At 48.5% G+C, this 19,506-nt stretch overlaps 1 protein-coding gene across 2 annotated transcripts in view; it reads left to right on the top strand.

The window, feature by feature from the left end:
* Nucleotides 1-8,481, top strand: part of LOC144829387 (uncharacterized) — an 815,409-nt gene extending 806,928 nt beyond the window's left edge. For both annotated transcript variants that reach the window (XM_078688502.1, XM_078688493.1), the window contains one exon: nucleotides 6,405-8,481. In XM_078688502.1, coding sequence (XP_078544628.1) covers nucleotides 6,405-6,418 — 14 coding nt within the window. In that variant the 3' untranslated portion in view covers nucleotides 6,419-8,481. The remainder of the gene's footprint in view (nucleotides 1-6,404) is intronic.
* The last annotated feature ends 11,025 nt before the right edge of the window (nucleotides 8,482-19,506 follow it).

The raw sequence follows: 19,506 nt of genomic DNA, 5'->3' as shown, positions 1-19,506 counted from the left end.
AGGAAGATTCGCCAAGACCGGGCCCAAGTCATATTGATCGCCCCTGATTGGCCGAGAAGGGTGTGGTATTCAGACCTTCTCCACCTCTCCTCTCACCCGCCGCTCCGTCTCCCTCACAGGGCAGATCTCCTCTCTCAGATGGAGGGGCAGGTTCTACACCCCCACCTCCAGACCTTACACCTTCATGCCTGGAGATTGAGCGGGGCAATCTGATTTCTTTTTCTCTCCCTCACGATGTGGTGGATGTCATTTTGTCAGCCAGGCGTGACTCCACTAAGTCCATCTATTCTTATAGGTGGTCTAAATTTGTTGTTTGGTGCAGGGAGAAATCTATAGACCCTTTGAGGTCCCATTTATCTGATGTGCTCCAGTTTGCCCTTTCTCTGGCCCAGCAGGGGCTTGCTGTTGCCACGGTGAAGGGTTATCTTTCTGCGCTGTCGGCGTTTATCTGTTTGCCTGACCAGCCTTCTCTTTTTAAGTCTCCCATTGTTTTAAGGTTTTTGAAGGGCCTTACTAATAGGTTCCCTCCTACACCCTTTGTTGTGCCTCAGTGGGATTTGAACCTAGTTTTGACATTTTTAATGGGTGCTCCCTTTGAGCCTCTTCACAAGTGTCCCATGAGGCTTCTGACTTTGAAAACGGTTTTTCTCATTGCAATCACCTCGGCAAGGAGGGTAAGTGAGCTTCAAGCTCTTAGTTCCAAGCCCCCATTCCTGACCATTCATGCTGATCGAATGGTTCTTAGGACCAGGGCTGCTTTTCTGCCTAAGGTGGTTACTCCTTTCCACCTTGGTCAGTCCATTACCCTTCCTACCTTTTATCCTCCCCCTCACCCTTCCAAGGAGGAGGAGCGGTTACACCGTCTTGACCCCAAGAGGGCGGTGTCTTTCTACTTGGACAGGACTAAAGACTGTCGAGTGGACGACCAGCTCTTCGTTGGCTTTGCTGGCTGCAAGAAAGGAAGAGCAATTCTTATAGCTTTGGGGCCTTGAATAGTTTGAATTGTCACACATATAGGTGTGTGATGGTTTGTAGTTGTGAAGGTAGTATCATTGGCAGCTCTGACATAACATAAAACATAGCATAACACGTGTATTTGTAAAGCGCACTTATCACCCGTGTGTCTCAAGGTGCTGAATTACAGATGTTTAATGTTACCCAACCCAATGGTACTCATTTTACCGACCACAGATGAATGAATGGCTGAGTGGACCAGCCGGGGGTTAGAATCTGTGACCATGAGGTCAAACACAGGCCCCCACAGTGGATGCACGAGTCTACTGAGCCACCAGACCCGGTTTCACAGGGGCAATGGGTGAATCATGTTGTGATAGCCTCCTGAAGAGGGCCTGGCACGTATTTCTTTTTTTTTTTTTTTTTACAACTTAAGCACTGGAGAAGAGCAGATGGCGCGTTCATAATAACACTGGATGTCTCGAACATGGTTGACTGTGCGCTCTCAGTTGCTGCTGTCTGTTGGTGTGTGCTCGTGTGTTTGTATATCGGGGTATGGGTCTGATTGTGTGTATGCAAATGAGTGTGCCTAATGATGTGTGTTTTTGTAAATATAAACGTTTTGTATGTGCAATTGAAATTTGTGCTTTTGTGTGTCTGTCATTGTGTGATATGTGAACGCATCACCAATTGTGACTTTTTGTTAAGTTGTGAATGCCGGCACGTGTCAGTATGTGTGTGTGTGACTGCGTTTTTGAAAGTTTGTGTGTTTTTTACAAGAACGCAGCAACTAAAAGCCAGTTTAAGTACTAATGACAAATGTGAAGAATTATTTTTCTGGCATCTCCCCCCAAAAATCAGAAAGGTCAGAGGATACACTCAATGGCTTTCTGTTAATACGTTTAAAACTACCCTAAGGAACCTACATGATGTGACTCTACCAGAGCATTTGTGAATGAACTGGGCAAAAATTACATGATATTCAATTCATTACTGTGGTGCACAATAAAGAGGATATTGGTCACATTTACAACTGTTGAAAAACTTAGCTGTTGCATCTTTAAATATTTGTAAAATTCACTGCTCTCAACTCTGGATTTTTATATATTCAGCATGAATGCCACTCATGACCACAGTACTCTGAAAGTTTATTATTAAGGACATCCCTGCAGTAGATGCACAAGAGTTCCTTCCTCGACAGAAGTGGCTTCTCAAATTGTGAAGCCACCCTTTGTGGTTTTGTCGTTGATTGTAATGTCTAAGAGCACCTTCTTCTATGTAACAACTACAAATGCCTCTTTCTTCTCTTTCCCAAATGTGAAGTTTGCTAGTGGGAATCCATATGGCCAAACATTGGAAATATAGTTTTTTGGCACATACTCCCTTACAGTCTAAACAATGGAATGAAATCTAATCTCTTGATGGAAAGCAATCCTCAGATGAGAATGTAGCCACGGACCACCAAGGGGCGCGCCCCAGGTGGGTGCGCCCCACAGTTTGAACACCTCTGCCCTAGAGTCTGTTGGCACTTAAGTAAGATGTTTGTTTTGTACTCAAAAGGACAAATGACTTTGTGAACCTGCCAGGATTCAGACAAGTTATCATATGTATTTGCTCATGTGAAGAGAGATTTGACAAGTCTCCTAGGATTACAATTTGCAGGCAACTTCGCTAAAGCAGTGTTTTTATCCCCAAACAGTGTGGTTTTAAACGCCAACTGGTTATCGAGCCTGCGTCTCTGCGGATTCCACTTGGATTGTAAACTTTATGGCGGTGATTGCAGGAGAGCCATATTGCACTTCCTGGATTATTCATTTTGCAAAATGCTTGAATTCTTAATCCGAACGATGTCCGGATTGACCCCAGGATTTTTTGGTCTTCGGGCTCTGCGCGCTCCTATTTCTTATTGGCTAAAATGCCATAAGGATTGGATGTTCGTTGTTAAAACTGATTCCCTCCTTGAGCAGTTTTGTGAATAGTAGTCTGTTTTGCTTTGAGCCTAGCAAGATCTGTGTTTTTGTGCTCCGATTTTGTGTGTCCTGACAAATTAATTTTGCGCAGCAAGAAAGCGTGTGGGAACGCATTTGTGTAAGATTGTCTAACAAAATTCCCTGAACTCACCTGTATCCTGTCTTCGGAAGTTTTTTTCATGGCCAGCATTTCCCTGGCATACGCATCAGGGTAATGAGCGTCACTGAAAAGCCTTTTCTAATTCTTCTATCTAGCGGCTCCATCCCCAGACATTCACGCCGCAATATTATACTCACCGCTGGGCCCGCAGTTGAACGGCAGTGCGATGCTCCTCCTTTCCGCCTTCTGCAGGAACAGGTACTGCGTCACTGACATGAACAGTACCGTCCTGAGTGATGAGTAGACCGCGTCAATGCGTCGTCCTGCGACACACCGACACATGGCAGGTGACACAGTAATGTGTCAGGACACAGTTTGGAAAGCTCTGCTTTAGAGTGCCAGTAATCAAAGGTTTTATGGAAGGACTTAAGAGTTATCGCACCAAGACTTCCACCTGCCCCAGTGTGGAATCTTAACATAGTCCGCACATGATTAATGAGCCCACCTTTTCAACCCATGCATAAATGTGAACTGCAATTTCTATCCTGGTAAATTGCTTTCCTCATTGCAATTACTTGACTGAGGAGAGTGGGTGAACTACAGGCACTAACCATAGAAGAACCTTTTTTCCAACTTCACAGAGACAAAGTGATTCTTCGTACTAACCCAAAGTTTCTACCTAAGGTAGTTTCTGCCTTTCACATCAATCAATCGGTTGAGTTACCTGTATTCTTTCCTCAATCAGATTCAATGACAGAACGAGCTCTACACACCTTAGATGTTCGAAGAGCCCATTTATATTGCATAGAAAGAACAAAGCCATTTTGTAAAATTAAACAACTTCTTGTGGCTTTTGCTCCACCTCACAAGGGCAATCCCATATCCAAGTCTGGTATTGCCAGATGGATTGTTAAATGCATTCAAACATGTTATGCAGAAGCAAAGAGAACCTTAACAATACCCCCTAGAGCGCATTCCACTTGCAAAATAGTACTTTGGCTTTCTTAGGAAACATCCCCATAGTTGACATTTGTAAGGCTGCAACATGGTCTACACCACACACATTCACCAAGCACTATTGTGTGGATGTGTTAGCAAGACAACAAGCTAATGTGAGCCAGGTAGTACTTGGAACACTCTTTTAGACAACTGCAACAGCTACAGGTTAGCCACCACTTTGGGAGTATACTGCTGTATAGTCTATGCAAAGCATGTGATCTACTGCTCACATGCCTCGAACAGGTAATGTTACTTACCCAGTAAGCATCTGTTCTTGATATGTAGAGCTGTAGATTCACATGCGCCCACCTTCCTCCCCGGATACCTATACCTGTTGCAGTTCTCTCTCTTACTCTATTTACATACGCATGGACATTTCTATTCTTTACTCACTAACTCCATTCTCACCGTCTGCGGGAAAACAATCTAACAATGGTGTTGATGCCCATGCGCACAATCACTGAAAGGAGGAGTCCCCCTACCTCTTGAAGAAAAAAAACTTGCAAACATCCGGACCCAACACTAGATGGCAGGAGTATACAAAGCATGTGAATATACAGCTCTACATGCCAAGAACAGATGCTTACAGGGTAAGTAACATTATCCTTAACCTAGCTGATCTCTATTCTTTTTATTGGCACAATGTGCAATGCATATTACTTTGAAAGCAAACTAACTTGCCACAGGGGGCTTAAAGGCAGGTGTAATATAACACTGTATATTAAAGTTTAAGAAGTTGTTTTGCAGGAGCATATCGTATTCTCTGTAGTTTATGCATCATGCGTTGAGAAGGTCCATGGTAAACACCAATGGATTAGTCTAGGCAGGAGAGTACTTGATTGCAGAGATAAAAAATGCTCACAAACCTAGGTTCATGTGGGCTTTGTCTGTATAGCTGTAGCAAACAGACCATGCTTACCCTACATGCCTTTGTGACCAAGAGCTATTTCCAGAGGAGTGAAGAGGCAGTTAGTGCATTAAAGAGCCCTAATCCTAAAGAGCAGGGGAAGGATTCCGCTACTTCCTGCAAGAAAGGTTAAAAAGACGAATGAGTGTTGAAACCAGTGCCTCAGAAATACTGTATCTAATGTACTAAGCGTCCTCACCATTTCCTTCAAATAAACAAGCAAATTACTCAGTTGATCTACTGGTCGATCAGGACATGGTATTGTAGGGCTTAGTACCAATCATGACCTCACCCAGAAATTGCCAGAACTGTAAGGGCTAAAAGGGTAGCGAAACTGTATTAAAATGAAAATGTCCTCCTCTATTTATCAGAACCAGCTCCTCGCGTGTGGAGGGGGGGGGGGAACAAGGCCTATTGTCTCCTTATCTCTCTAAAGCACACCATCTTCAAACCATCCCTACAGACTCTGGATGGTTTGGATCCTACAGGCTCGGTATGGGTTGAAGATGGTGGAGTTCGCCTTCTCCTTCTCTAAAGGTGATGGAGCAGACGCCTGACCAGATGATTTTGACTGCTATGAATGGGGACTTTTGTCCCTACTTCAAGATACCATTTACTTACATAGGACCTAGCCCGTTTTGACAACCTCCTGGGATGTTTCTCCAGAGCGGTATGTCAATGAAAATATTAACTAAGTCACCAATGGGGCTGGTGTTGGAGAAAGGGAACAGTTATTTGGACAGACCTCACTGATCTCAGGAACACTGTCCCAACCAGAACCCTATGAAAGCTGTGCTATGGATTATAAAAATTATACGAGTCTCTCTTAATCAAAGAAAAACGTTTACCACAAATCTTTCTCCCCGCAGGGAATCACAACGCGGTCGTTACAACGACCGCGTTGTGATTCCGCATACCATTACTCCGCAAGTTGGAACAACAACTTGCGGGGGGGGACGGTGTTGGATTTAAAATCCAACACCATCCCCATTGTCCGCACAGACTGGAGTTGGAATAGTAAATTATACTATTCCAACATCCAGCACCCCTCCTCCGCAAGTCGTTGTTCCGACTTGTGGAGTAATGGTATGTGGAATCACAACGCGGCGTTGTGATTCCCTGAGGGGAGAAATACAGCGGGATAATCACATACATTCCTCCTAAATACATATTGGACTGCCCAGCTTTCACTTTCTCTACTTTTCGTTCTTCTATCCTCTTAGTTTAGCTTTCCTTTCTTAATTCTTCTTTCTCAGACTGAGTATGCCAGTCACTCTTCTGCACCATTGACCTATGTCAGTGTTCCAAAATAAGCATCGTCATGCACACTATTGTAAATTCTGTGCCTCTTGGTAGGATATTTCACTTGTTAAAAGAGCTACTCGTAAGTATATAGTACTGCTTTACCGATACTAAGATATCCTATAAAAAGTTAATGTATGTAACATACTTTTTTCTATTTCCTTCTCAACAGGTTCCTTCAAATAAACCTCAGAGGATGCTATTGTCTTAACTGTTATTTGGCAAACGAATACTTATCAAGGTGTCATTTTCCTATACCAACTTTTTAACAATCTGTTATGTACATAAACATGTTTTTATGTCTAGGGTTTAGGCGGAGCCCAAGCCAAAAAAAGTTCTCTCTTTAATACATATTTTTCAAATTTTTTACTGTTCACACGATACTTTCTATCCAAACCAAACATTAATTCTATCAGCTTTTATATCGAGTGAATTCAAAGAGTTTTCTACATTTTATAACCTAGCCTGATGCTGTTAATACTAAAACATATAAAAAGATCATATACACATGAACATTGAACATTTGTGTGTATGTGTGTGTGTATATGTATGTGAAATCTCTGTATATGAAACCCTCAGTGAGTTTTCTGTATTTAGGGATTGGATTAGCTGGAGGCCATGTCTGTTCTGTAACTTTTTGTTAATTTTTAAATGCATACTCTAGATACATTTAAAACGTATTACTAGAGTAGTATTTTATTTTAGGCAGTTTGTACATCAGAAGAATTCAAAGAGCTTATCAGAATACCATGTTTTTCCTCAAATTGAACATTGAGACTATTTTCCATTAATGCTCTGAAACAAAAAAATCCCTAAAGAGGAGCTCTGCTTAAAATATTGTAACCATACATGTATTAAATTTGGTGAGAAAATGGTGCACCTTATCGGGAAAGTATAAATCTGTAACACACTGAGTTCTCCGTGGCATGTCAAGGAAGGTTGAGAAGAGGCTATAACGTTTGTGGTGTGCACTCTACTAATTTTATTTCTCACTCTGCCTGGTTGTCATCTTTTCCCACTTATATCACTTGAGGTAGCCAATAAAAATTGAAGCGAGGGCATCCTTACATTCTGTCCTTAATATCCTATGTACTTCTATTTTGCTGCCTGCTGGAGCACATAAATTCATGTTGTGGTACAAAATGTTAATTGCGTTGGTAACCCATAGAAATATTTATCTTGGAAATAATTTTTTTAAGTAGATCATATTTTTTACATTTTCCATGTGTTGCTTTTTAAGTCTTTTTAAAATCGACATTGCCGCACAAACACTTCTATTAAAAAATGTTATTGCTGCTTTCCAACTCCGAGGCCATAGAACGTTTTAATCAACTGGGTGATGCCCTTTAGCCGCCACATCAGTGTGTTTGAGGTGGTGCGTTATAATGACAGACATGGCTCACAGTCCCCAAAAGAATCCTCTTCTGACCTTCAGAGCTACCAATATTTAAAAAATTGCATCGAAGGTGAATAAGTAGACTAATTTCTATATTAGAGATTTTAGTGTCTGTTGGGTGTGCTCCATTTTTATGTCTACAGAATCAGATATGTTTTAGATAAAAACTTAAACATGTTACATAAATGGGATTTTCTAAATGGACAACAATATTATTCCTAGAGAATATGCTTCAAGTGCGGCCACGACATTGCTTATCCATACCAATATTTGATTTTCCATCTTGTAAACAACACATCTGCCCCCAACTCAAATAATCTTCTAAGGTGCAGTCACAACTGTTATTTTAATGTGAATGTGCAATACCAAGTTTCACGCAGCAATTTCCATTTAATAAGCCGATATTAAATTCATAGTTAGCTGGATGTTTTTTTTACCGCACTTTTCTTCATATAATGTACCTGTCCTAAGTAACACTGTGCCATACGTTGTGTCTTATCAAGTTAAATACTATGGTGGGATAGGTGGAAAATCAAATTTGGTTGAACAAAGAAAAAATAAATGTTCGTGCAAGACAAGGTGGATCAAAATGTTTTTAAATATGAGAAATCGATATTTTTTAAGCTTCTAAATTATCTGAGTGGCTTTAAATGGGTTTGTCTGGTGACATTTTTGTACTGGTTGCAAAATTGTTAAACTAACATGTTCATAAGTGTTAAATGACTTTTTATTACGCATTTGGGAGGGAATGTTTTTAAGTATGGACTGGTTGTAATTTTGTAAACCTGCCACAATAAAGCTCCATAATGCACTGTTTGTCTTGAAGTACCACAAATAAATCTGGTTAAACAAATGTTTGTTGCATCTGGATCTTTTTGCTTTTGATTTACCTGGTACTTGTGAGGGCCTTAACAGTCGACATTTCTGTAAAGATTTTTCTTTGCATTGCTAGAGCAGTGACTAGTGTAAGGAACCTCAAATTTACAACTGGTTCCCGAGGTCCGCCACTACTAGCGCATGTCCATTGAATTATCTAAATTACTCTGTTTGCACATTTAACTTTTCAATTTCGGTGAGGTCCTGCAGTCAAAGCTTTCTGTATGAGATGATTGTGGTGATAACCTCAGATACAGCATGACACCGTAAAGAACGCTCAAACTCATTGCCAACTATTCCTATGGTTTCAAATATGACTTTTATTGACAGGTAAGCAAAGAGAATATTTAAAAATAGGCTAGAAATCAAAAGGCAGACTATTCCAGCACTACCTGGAGTTAAAATACGATTCCAAAAGTTTGTTAGTAGTCTGGGCACTAAAATATTTAGAACATTGGCCCCGAGACAAATAATAGTTTTTCTACTGCTGCAGTTTGATGAACTTGAAAGGCTTGGGACTCATTGGGATTACTTTATTTATTTTTTAATCATCAATGTCTGTCGATAGGACAGAGCTACCAGTCACATGAAATGCAGTGTAGCAGCTTGGCTATGATACAGCTGCATCAATTTACTTTGACTCTAGGTCCCACAGTGAATTAGCCTGTGATTTGTCCCTCCGGAGTGTAAGTCTCTTCTTCACTCAGGCACAGTCAGTGGAGTATTTTTAGGGTGCAGAGAATCTTGGTGTCCAATTCCTGTGACTACTGAAGATCTGATACACACTGCCCAGGTAATGCACCATTCAGAGATCGACTAAGGACCCAACTGATCTCTGTGTGTTTGATTGGCAGCAGCTGTGGTATTGGGAAGGCACCGACCATGACATTCCCAGGAGATTACCAACTCTGAGACCTTTATGGAGAGACCCATTAGTGATCAACACTTGCTAATAACCAGTCACTGATGAGATGGACAGACACCCTAAAGGGGTGGGGGGTGGGGAGCAGATTCACAAGTGGTTGTGCCACAATGGATCTCTAGCTCCACCACTCAGGTCATAGTCTGTGGTCTGAGCCTTGCTTTTAATCCATCTGGGCTGTAGGTATCCCATGGCTCCTGGATGGACTCAGATGCTTGAGGTTCTCCATGTAGACCTTTAGTTTTTTCTTTTGCCACTATAGCTTCTCCCCTTGCAGGACTGTCAAGTTCCTAATTTCCCACAGGCCACTGCCGGAATGGACTCTTGCAATACAGACATGGCTCCTGCCTGAAGGTCAGCTTCCAGCAAAGGTTGTGAACCTTGCAATGCGTCTGACCAATATCAATGGTCTTGCAGGTCCCACCTGGCCTGATAGCACATTCCGCCATCTACGGCCTCCTTTGGACCAGAGTGGTGGGGGACAGGAGGTAGAACACACACTTTAATTACACGGGCTCTACACCACACAGTCAGTACATGCACATCCAATACAATCACGCCCAGACACATGCGCAACACAAGCTCATCCAGTCACACCATAGACACGCCCATTCTCATTGCAGACACACCCACTCTCACAATGGCCTCATGCTTTCACTCTTCCTAGTCCCTGAGAAGGAACCACCCGAAAGATGGTACAAAAACCACGCAAGACTTGGAAGTCTCTGTGGCTATCTTGGATGGCAAGGCCATGCCTCAAACTACACATTGGTAGGCAATCCGACTCCCGCAGCAGCAAGGCCTCCAGAGGTTTTATGACTTACCTGCATCAGTGAATCCAAGTCCTGTGCAGCACCAGCATCTCTCCTCCAGTTCCAGCAAAGGTAACTCTGTGCCCCGACCAAATTACCCTTAAGGAGTAAGAAGAGAGAGTTAAGTACACAAAGTGAGCATGAATTTTTCGCAATTCCAGAATATAGAATGCAAAGCGAAAAGGCACAGATAAAATACTGCATGCATTGCTACAACTTGGCACAGATAGAGAGTGCAAGCTTGAATGTCGAACTCAGTGGAAATGTACATTGGGGCACGATTTTAGGCCATCTGAATACCAGCAACAAGGCTGGTGGAAAGGTAGGTTTCTAAGGCACAAGAGTATACATCAAGCTCAAGCCATGCAATACAGAGAGTATATAGACTTGACTGTGGTGGGTGGCAGCAAACATGTATGAGTGATTATAGCCCTACTGGAGCGGTTCTATGGGGACCCAAATAAGTATGCAGTCTTCATGAGTCTGTGTAAGTTACATTTCCTTTGTAAACCACTAGCCTTCCTAGATGAGCAATCCATAACCACTTTTGTACTGTCCTATATATACAGTAGCCCAGCAACGTGATCTATTCCACTAATAGAAAAAAAGTATCTGGTACTATACGATTTTGATACCTTCTGCAGTGAGATGCAAAAACTGTTCACTAGAAAGGCACATGCGTTTTCCTTGAATAAGACATTTTTCATCCTGAAACTGGGATCTCCTTACCTACATTGCCGCATTTAATAGGCTTGTGGTAGAAACTGAATGGGCAGAGGAAAAAGGATGGTCTATGCGTATCAGTGTCTATATTGGGTGTGGGGGCGGGGGGGAGTTGAAGGATGGGTTGGCTCAGGTCATCAATCTTCCCACTGACTGCAATGTGTTGATTGCACTCAGTGTCCACCTAGATCACCGGTTATCTGAAAGAAAGAGTGACAGAAACAAAGACATATTAACAAATGTTTGTACAATGCAGTTATTCTTCCGATGAAGATACCTTGAGTGTCTGGTGTGGCACCCATGTAAGCGGGGGTAATATGAGGTCACTTATGTTCAGAGGAAAGAGAGAGACATAGAAAACTCAAGATAAGTTTATACTGTGGTAAGTTTATACTGTGGTAATAGTGGTCATTTTATAGAGGATTGTAGGTCAAGGGCAAAAGCCCCAGAAGCCACGATCGCAGTGTCAAATCAGGCAGTGGCTGCAGCAGACCAACTAAAACATTCACTGGTGTTGGGAAACTCAAGATCTTGAATATGCTAGAGGTTCCATACCCGAGAGTAAGCACAGCAAGAGACCTCAACCCAGTTGGCAAACAAATGGCAAAACACTGTTGCACATTTAAATGTTCTGGTAGAGCTCATAGTCCCGAATAGCTGGCACGTGCAAGTGTCAGCATTACTTGACTACTGAGCTACCATAAATTTTGTAGCTTAGACATTTTCAAATCAAATGCAACTTATTGTGGAAAGAAATACGATACCTGAATGAGTGAATTCCGTGGATGGTTCCACCCTATGCTACCATATGTAAGAAGTAACTATAAACATTGGCACCACCCACACGGAAAAGATTTAGTTTATTATCATTGATGCACCACAGTGTGCGATAATGTTTGGGGTGCTGTGGTTAACTTTCTATGACTCAATGGTGCCTTATTTCAGATGCTTGATAGAGTTGAGCTCTGATTACTGTAAGCAGCGCTGCCGTCCGGTTAAGGTTCCTCAGAAGTCAGGAATAGGTGGACCCACTAAATTATTATCACATGGTAGTTTGCCTTTGTAAATTTGTTCGACCCTGCCTGACTGTTACGCAGCTTATAAGGCAGTATTTGACATAGGAGCCAGTCAACTTCGTCCACATCACAACTATGATTGTCGCATAGACTTAATCTCTGCAGCCGCCATCCTGTGTAGTCGCATGTAGGCGCTCAGTTAAGCGGAGGCGGAATGTCTGAAGCGGTAAATAGAGGAAAACCTAGCATCCGGATTTATTCGGCCTTCTGAGTCTCCAGCCTCCTCTCCTCTCTTTTATATACCCAAGAAGAGAAGGAAGTTGCGTGCCTATATGGGCTATCAGCCATAAACAAAGTAACAGTAAAAAAATGGTACCCTTTACTGGTAATTCCTTTTGTGCTGGATCAAGTTAAAAAAGGTGGTAATTTTCACTAAACTGGATCTCCAGGGAGCGTACCATCTAGTCAGAGTGACGAGTGGAAGACTCGTTTTGCACCAAGTTCATGCTCTTTAGCTATCTTCTCATGGCTTTTGGACACTACAACACCCCAACCACCTTTCAGTACTTTACGGATAAAGTTTTAGGGGGCTATCTAGATGTGTTCTGCATCGTCTATATTGACAATATCCTCATGTATTCAAACACAGTACAAGAACCCATAGAACATGTGTGGGCAATCTTAGTTCATTTGTTTGCCCAACTTGAAGTGCTTATTTCATGTTCCCAAGATTTCGTTTTTCGGGTTACGTAAAAAGCCCTGAAGGAATCCAAATGGATAACAGCAAGGTTAAGGCAATTGTCCAGTGGCCAGCACCTACATGTGTGAAAAGTTTGAGCTTTTTAGGCTTTGCAAATTTCTGCAGAAGATTTGTGAAAAACATTCCACCATGGTCCATCCCTTAACTAGGCTACTTCATAACTGAGTCCCTTATCAGTGGCTCCCAGAAACCCACCAAGCCTTTGAAAAGCTGAAAACACGGGTTGTGGAGGCACCAATACTATAATATCCAGATATCACCTTACCATTCTTTCTAGAAGCAGGCTCTTCTAGCTCAGTATTAGGCGCTGCATTGTCCCAAAGACTTTCTGAGATTGTACAGAGACATCCTGTGGCATACTTCTTTCAAAAACTGACTCCTTGCAAGATAAACTACAGCATATCCAAAAAGGAATTATTCCTCGTGGGGGCTAGACATACCATTAAAATATATTCAGGTCATAGGAATCTACAATTTTTGGGGGCGTGGCTTGGCAGCCGATGGAGGTAGACGTGTGAGCGCTGAGCTCCGCCGTGGCCTCCTCCATTAATCCTGGCGCTGGTGATCCTGATGGCCTTGGAGCCCCGAGTTTGCCCGCATCTCCTCCTGTGTGCCTGAGGACCTGGCCGGTGACAGTGGAGACGGATCCCCGACTGCGCGGAACCCGCGCTGCGCCCGGTGTTCGGTGGGCGGCGCCGGCCATCTTGCGGCCTTGACGCTCGGCCGCATCCCCGGCCTCGAGTGATCCGGGGGCCGGCCCGCAGCGGCTCCTGACCGGCCGCCGGCCACCACGGGACCCGGAGCCCTAGATTTTTGAGCCCGCCGCGGCGGCGGGGCTCGGACTACTTCACTGCGGAGCATCGGCGGGGGCACAGCGGGGGCATCTGCAGGTGAGCGGACCTGATACCGCCCCGGCCCGGGGGGGCCTGCTGCTGGCCGGACAGGGAACGTGTGGCTGTGCTTGGACTTGGGCCTCTCTCAGCGCGGCCTACCAGGGTCGCAACTGCCCGGCGCTGCCCCTTGCCACCCTGACCTTGGGTGTTCCCATTGTGCGCCAACTGTGGAGCGCGGGCTTGGGGTGCAGACCAGCCCTGCGCGACCCGGGATTGGGCTGGGACCGGACCCTGTGCAACCGGCCTGAGTGGGGGTGGTCCTGCGCTGCTCCCTGGCCTACTGCTATCGAGGGGCTCTGCTGCCGCCGGGGAGCCTGGTGACCTGGCTCTGAAGACCCCCCGGGGGACCTGTTTCTAGGCGCCCGGGCGCGCCTTTTCCTGCCCCTGCATCATTGGCACCCTGGAGACCCGCCCCTGTCGCCAATCTGGGCTGGTGGCCTTGTACATTGCTTGCAGACTTGGAGGAGCGGTGCACTCAGAGGGGCTCCTTGTGCTCGGTGGACTGCGAGGCGACGAGCGGGGTCCGGGAGCCATCGAAGAGCTGCTGGTTTCGGGGGCCGGCGAACCCAGGGGACGTGCCGCGCGGCGAGCGACCCAGAGGATTGCGGCCTGGTGAGTTGGACGCAGGAGTAGACGCCGACCCTGTTGCTGCGAGGGCGAGACGCGACCACCCCCATGGGGAAGCGCCCCCTAAAGCCCCCGCCGGAAGCTGCTGGGGGGCCGGTGGATGATCGGGGCCCCACTCTGGATCCCATCCCGGCGGCGGGCCTACCGCAAAGCCAACTGGAGCAGATCCTGAAGGCCATCGCTGACACCAGGGAGGCCCTGCATCATGACATCGGGCAGGTGTCCACGAGCCTGGGCCTCTTGCGTGCAGACCACGGCAAGTTGGCGGATCGGGTCAAGGAGACCGAGACCCGGATTGCTGAGCTGGAACCTTCGTCGAAAGCGGCGGACGCCTTGCTGGGGGAGCTGCAGCAGAGGGTGCACATTCTGGAGCAGCGGGCGGAGGATGCAGAAGGGCGCAACCGCCGCAACAACGTTCGTGTGGTGGGCCTACCGGAGAAAATTGAAGGGGCCGACATGTTGGGCTATCTGGAGGCCTGGCTGCGAGATGTGGTTGTTCCGGAAGGGCTCTCGCCGTTCTACACTCTAGAGCGTGCTCACCGCGTGCCGGCTCGTCCCCCAGCCGAGGGCCGGCCTCCCCGCCCGGTGGTGGCGCGGTTGCTGCATTACAGAGACCAAGACCTCATTCTGCAGAAGGCGCGAGCTCTGGGACCCTATCGAGTGGACAATGCCCAGGTATCCATATATCCTGATTACTCCTTGGAAGTCCAGAGGCAGCGGTCGACTTTTCTGGCGGTCAAGAAGGCGCTTCGGGAGGAGGGCATCCGCTACTCTCTCCTGTTCCCAGCCCGCCTACGGATCATGCTAGATGGCAAGTCTTCCTTCTACGACACTCCCGACGACGTTTGGAACTGGCTGGAGCTCTACAAGACCGGCGCGGATGCTCTTCATGCGACCGGGGAGCAGCGGCGGGCGCCACCACGACCCAGGCGGGGCAGGAGACGCAAGAAACGACCACCAAAAGTTCGGACACCCACGGTCTCACAAACTGAGCTGGAGCGCAGAGATGCCCTCCAGGCGGTCTCTGACATCTCCCGAACATTGGACTCCGCGACAGCTATGGGGTCGGGATCTCGAGGTGGCACCGACGAGGGGTCCTCGGAAGAGTCGGTGATTGGAGACCCCGCGCCACCCCATGTCACGCCTGGAACTGCAGATGGTTTGCTGGACGAATGAGGCTGATGCTCCCCCGGCAGTGGTATCGTATAGCCTGATGTGTTCCTGACCGGGGTTTGGGGCTGTGGCGGCATTGACCTGTTGGGCCTGAACCTGGAGTTGGGCGGCCAGCCTCTGAGGTGATGGTCGCCTTCCTTGTGGAGGAGATGCGGGACACTTGGGGCATGAGGGGGAGGCCTACCTGGATTGATAGTGAGCTGCTTGCGGTCTGCTGAGAAAGGTGACAAGCCATCCCCTCTTCTCCCACACCTACTGTGGGACTCTGGTAGTTGCCAGAGACTGTTACTGTTGGGACTTGCTCATTTGGATGGGTTTCTGCTGTTGGGGACCTATTCTGGGGAGGGGTGGGACATGGGGTTGTTGGGGACTGTCGGGGTTTATTTCTTGGGGAGTGGCCAGTGTGCGTGCGAAAGTTGCTTTCTTTGGGGTTGTGCTTGTCGTAGGGAATGGGGACCCTCCTTGAACTGAAATGTGTGACCTGGAATGTGAGGGGCCTGAATTCCATGCTGAAACGCCACAGGGTTCATGCCCATCTTGTCCGCAGGGGGGTTCAGGTTGCCTTCCTGCAGGAAACCCACATTGATCTAACTGAGGGGCGGGCTCTGCAGCGCAGATGGCGGGGGCATATGTTTTACACCACCTACTCGGCCTTTGCGCGGGGGGCTTTGATATGGGTCCGGGCGGGGGTTCCTTTCCAGCCTCTGGTGACGATAGTTGATCCCGAGGGGAGGTTTGTTGCTGTGCAGGGCCGCCTAGATGGGAGCGACGTGACGCTCTGCAGCGTCTACGCCCCTAACGTAGACCAGCCTGCCTTCTTTGCGCGACTGTCTGGGAAGCTGGCGACTGTCCTGGCTGGTACGGTCCTGCTTGGGGGGGATTTTAACTCAGTGCTGGACGTGGAACTGGATCGCTCTCACCCGCCCCTAGCGCAGGCAGCGGCTCACAAGTTGGCGCAGAGTAGGAGAGCGTGGCAGGGTAGCTGGGGCCTTGTCGATGCGTGGAGGACCCACCACCCAACGGAAAGGGATTTCTCCTTTTACTCCCCCCCCACACGATCTGCATGTTCATCTAGACAGCATTCTGTGTTCACTGGACATCCAGAGCCTGGTCCGCCACAGTGAGTACTTGACTAGGACGGTGTCTGACCACAACCCTTGCCTGGTGACGATACAGTGGATGAGGCGACGCCAAGCTATCCCGACGTGGCGGTTGAATCCGCTGACGCTGGAGGACCCAGCGTTTAAGGCCAGTGTACGTAGCGGGGTGGAGGGATACTTTGACACCAATGTGGGCACGGCCTCCAGCCGGGCACTGGAATGGGACGCCTTTAAGGCGGTAGTCCGGGGCGTCTGTATTTTGGCTACTGCGGGTGTCCGTAAAACCCTGCTGCAGGATATAGAGCGCAATGAGGACCGTTTGCGCGCTGAGGAGAGGCGCAGCCACACGGACCCTGAAGCTCATGGAGCGGTCTCCGAGGCTCGAGAGGTAGTGGCGGCAGCGCTGGAAAAACTGCGCTGCTTTGATTATAAGGAGTTCCTGGTCCGGGCTCACGCCGAACGCGACAAAGTGGGTTCGCTACTGGCATGGTTGGCCAGCCCTGGAACCCGAGGCTCCCCTATAGTGGCGCTCGCCACTCCGGAGGGGCGCATGGTCTACACGCAATTGGACATTAACGACCAATTCCATCGGTATTACGAACGTCTTTATGGGAGTAGGATGCCGGAACCCCCGGCGGAGCTGGAGGAGTTCCTGATGGCAGCGCAGCTGCCCAGGCTCGATCCGGAGCACGCAAAACAGTTGGGCGGCGATATCTCCGTGGGAGAAATCAGGGTCGCCATCAAACACATGGCCCGCCGCAAGACTCCGGGTACGGATGGGCTCCCGATCGAATTTTATGTGGCCTGTGCGGATGTGCTGGTTCCGCGACTGCAGGAGGTTTATCGAGAGGCCTGGAACTCGGGGTGCTTGCCGGCGTCTACGCGCGAAGCCTTAGTGATACCCTTACTGAAGCGAGACGGTGATGCGAGCTGCCGTTCGGCGTACCGCCCGCTCTCCATGCTCACCACGGATTACAAGATCCTGAGCCGGATCCTCGCGACACGGCTCCTCACCCACATGCGCTCCTTGGTGCATAGCGACCAGGCGGGCTTTATTCCTCAACGCACCACTGCCACTTGTGTGCGCCGGTTGCTACGGATCATGGGAGGGGAGGCCGCCGACTTTCCGAATGCCGCGGTCCTCTCGATTGACATCGAGAAAGCATTTGATAGCGTCGAGTGGCCGTACCTGCTCCGTGTCCTAGAGGCCTTTGGACTGGGCGAACGCTTTGTGAAATGGACTGCCTTGCTGTATGCCGCGGCTACGGCCCGTGTCAAAACGGGGTCCACCATTTCAGCCTCTTACGCGGTGGGTAGGGGGACCCGACAGGGGTGCTCTCAATCCCCCTTGTTATTTGCACTGGCCATAGAGCCACTGGCTGCGCACGCCCGGCTGGGCCGAGCGTATGCAGGGCTCCCGCTGAGAACCGACACCCACTACATCTCTCTCTATGCGGACGACTGTCTGTTGTTTCTAGCGGACACGGACGACTCCCTGCGCGGGGCCGAACGGCTCCTGGCGGATTTTGGTCATCTTTCAGGGCTGAGAGTCAACTGGGGGAAGTCTTGCCTCTTCCCGCTGACTCCGGGGGCCGGTGACGCCCAACCGGAGGGTGCCTTGCGATGGGAACACCATTGCCTCCCCTATCTGGGCACTTTCATCTACCACTCCCCTGCGGTCCTCCTAGACGGTAACGTCAACAGGGCAATTCGGAATCTACAGGGTTGCATGGGTTTCTGGCGGACGCTGCCGCTCTCAGTCGCGGGACGAGTCGCGTTGCTGAAGATGGTGGCACTTCCCCGACTGTTGTACCTGTTTCGCACCCTGCCGGTCTGGATTCCTACATCTGTTTTCACCAGACTCCGCTCCCTAACGACGGGGTTCATCTGGGGTTCGGGTAGACGACGGGTTGCGCTGACCACGTTGATGCGCCCCAGAGCGGACGGGGGCCTTGCTGCCCCGGATTTTGAGTGGTACTACCTGGCGGCTCAACTGCAGTGGCTCACCCAGGCGGTGGCTTTGGAGTTCCGCGGCCCGGACGATGTGTCGGGCAAATTGTTCCCGAGGCACTTCCTCTCCTTTATAGTCTTGGGCCAGAAACTGGACCTGACTCAGCTCACTTTGGAGGAACGGACGATTCGCAGCTGTTGGCTTCGGGCTCACAAGCGCTCCAGTGCCGTCCGCCCTTACGCCCCGGAAATTCCGCTCAGGATGTGCACAGCCTTCCCGCATGGCGGGGACTGGTCAGCACTGGCGATTTGGGAGGAGCTTGGCCTGCTGATGGTCGGCGATCTTTACAAGGATGGCTCGCTGATTCAGTTTCAGGAGCTGCGAGACTCTTACGATCTGCCGAGGGGTGGGTATTTGCTACACGCTGCATTAGTGGCTGGTATTCGCCGCTACTGGAAGTGTGGGCTCACCGAGCCGCAGACATCGGAGTGCTGTCAGTATGTGGTGACGGCCGCTGGCACCTACAAGGCTGTCACGTGCCTTTATCGACGGCTGTCGGCTGCTGCCCTGCGACCCCTGGATGGGCTGCGAGCCAAGTGGGAGGGGGACATGGGGCGGTCTATTCCTGACACGGCGTGGCCACAGCTACTGCGCAGGGCATGGAAGGGCACGAGGAACGCCAGGTTCCAGTTGGTCCAGTTTTTTACCCTGCACCGGGCGTACCTAACGCCGACGAAGATTTTGCAATACTTCGAGGGTGCTTCCTCGCTTTGTCCCCGATGTGGGACTGCGGATGCGGACTTCGCCCACATGTTTTGGACTTGCATCAAGCTGACGGGTTACTGGGAGGCGGTAATGTCCTGCCTGAATGCTGTCACGGACCGGTAGATCGCTCCTGACATGGGTACATGCCTCTTACTGTGGTTCCCTCACACCCCTCGCACTCGAGTTACCAGCAAATTCTGCGACCTGGGTTTGATATTAGCTAAACGTGAAATCTCCATGCACTGGAAATCTACTCAAGG

The sequence above is a fragment of the Lissotriton helveticus genome, chromosome 1_1, assembly GCF_964261635.1.
Source record: "Lissotriton helveticus chromosome 1_1, aLisHel1.1, whole genome shotgun sequence".
Taxonomy (NCBI): Eukaryota; Metazoa; Chordata; class Amphibia; order Caudata; family Salamandridae; genus Lissotriton; species Lissotriton helveticus.
Note: the sequence above shows the minus strand (reverse complement) of the source record. Positions and strands in the feature narration are given on the sequence as shown.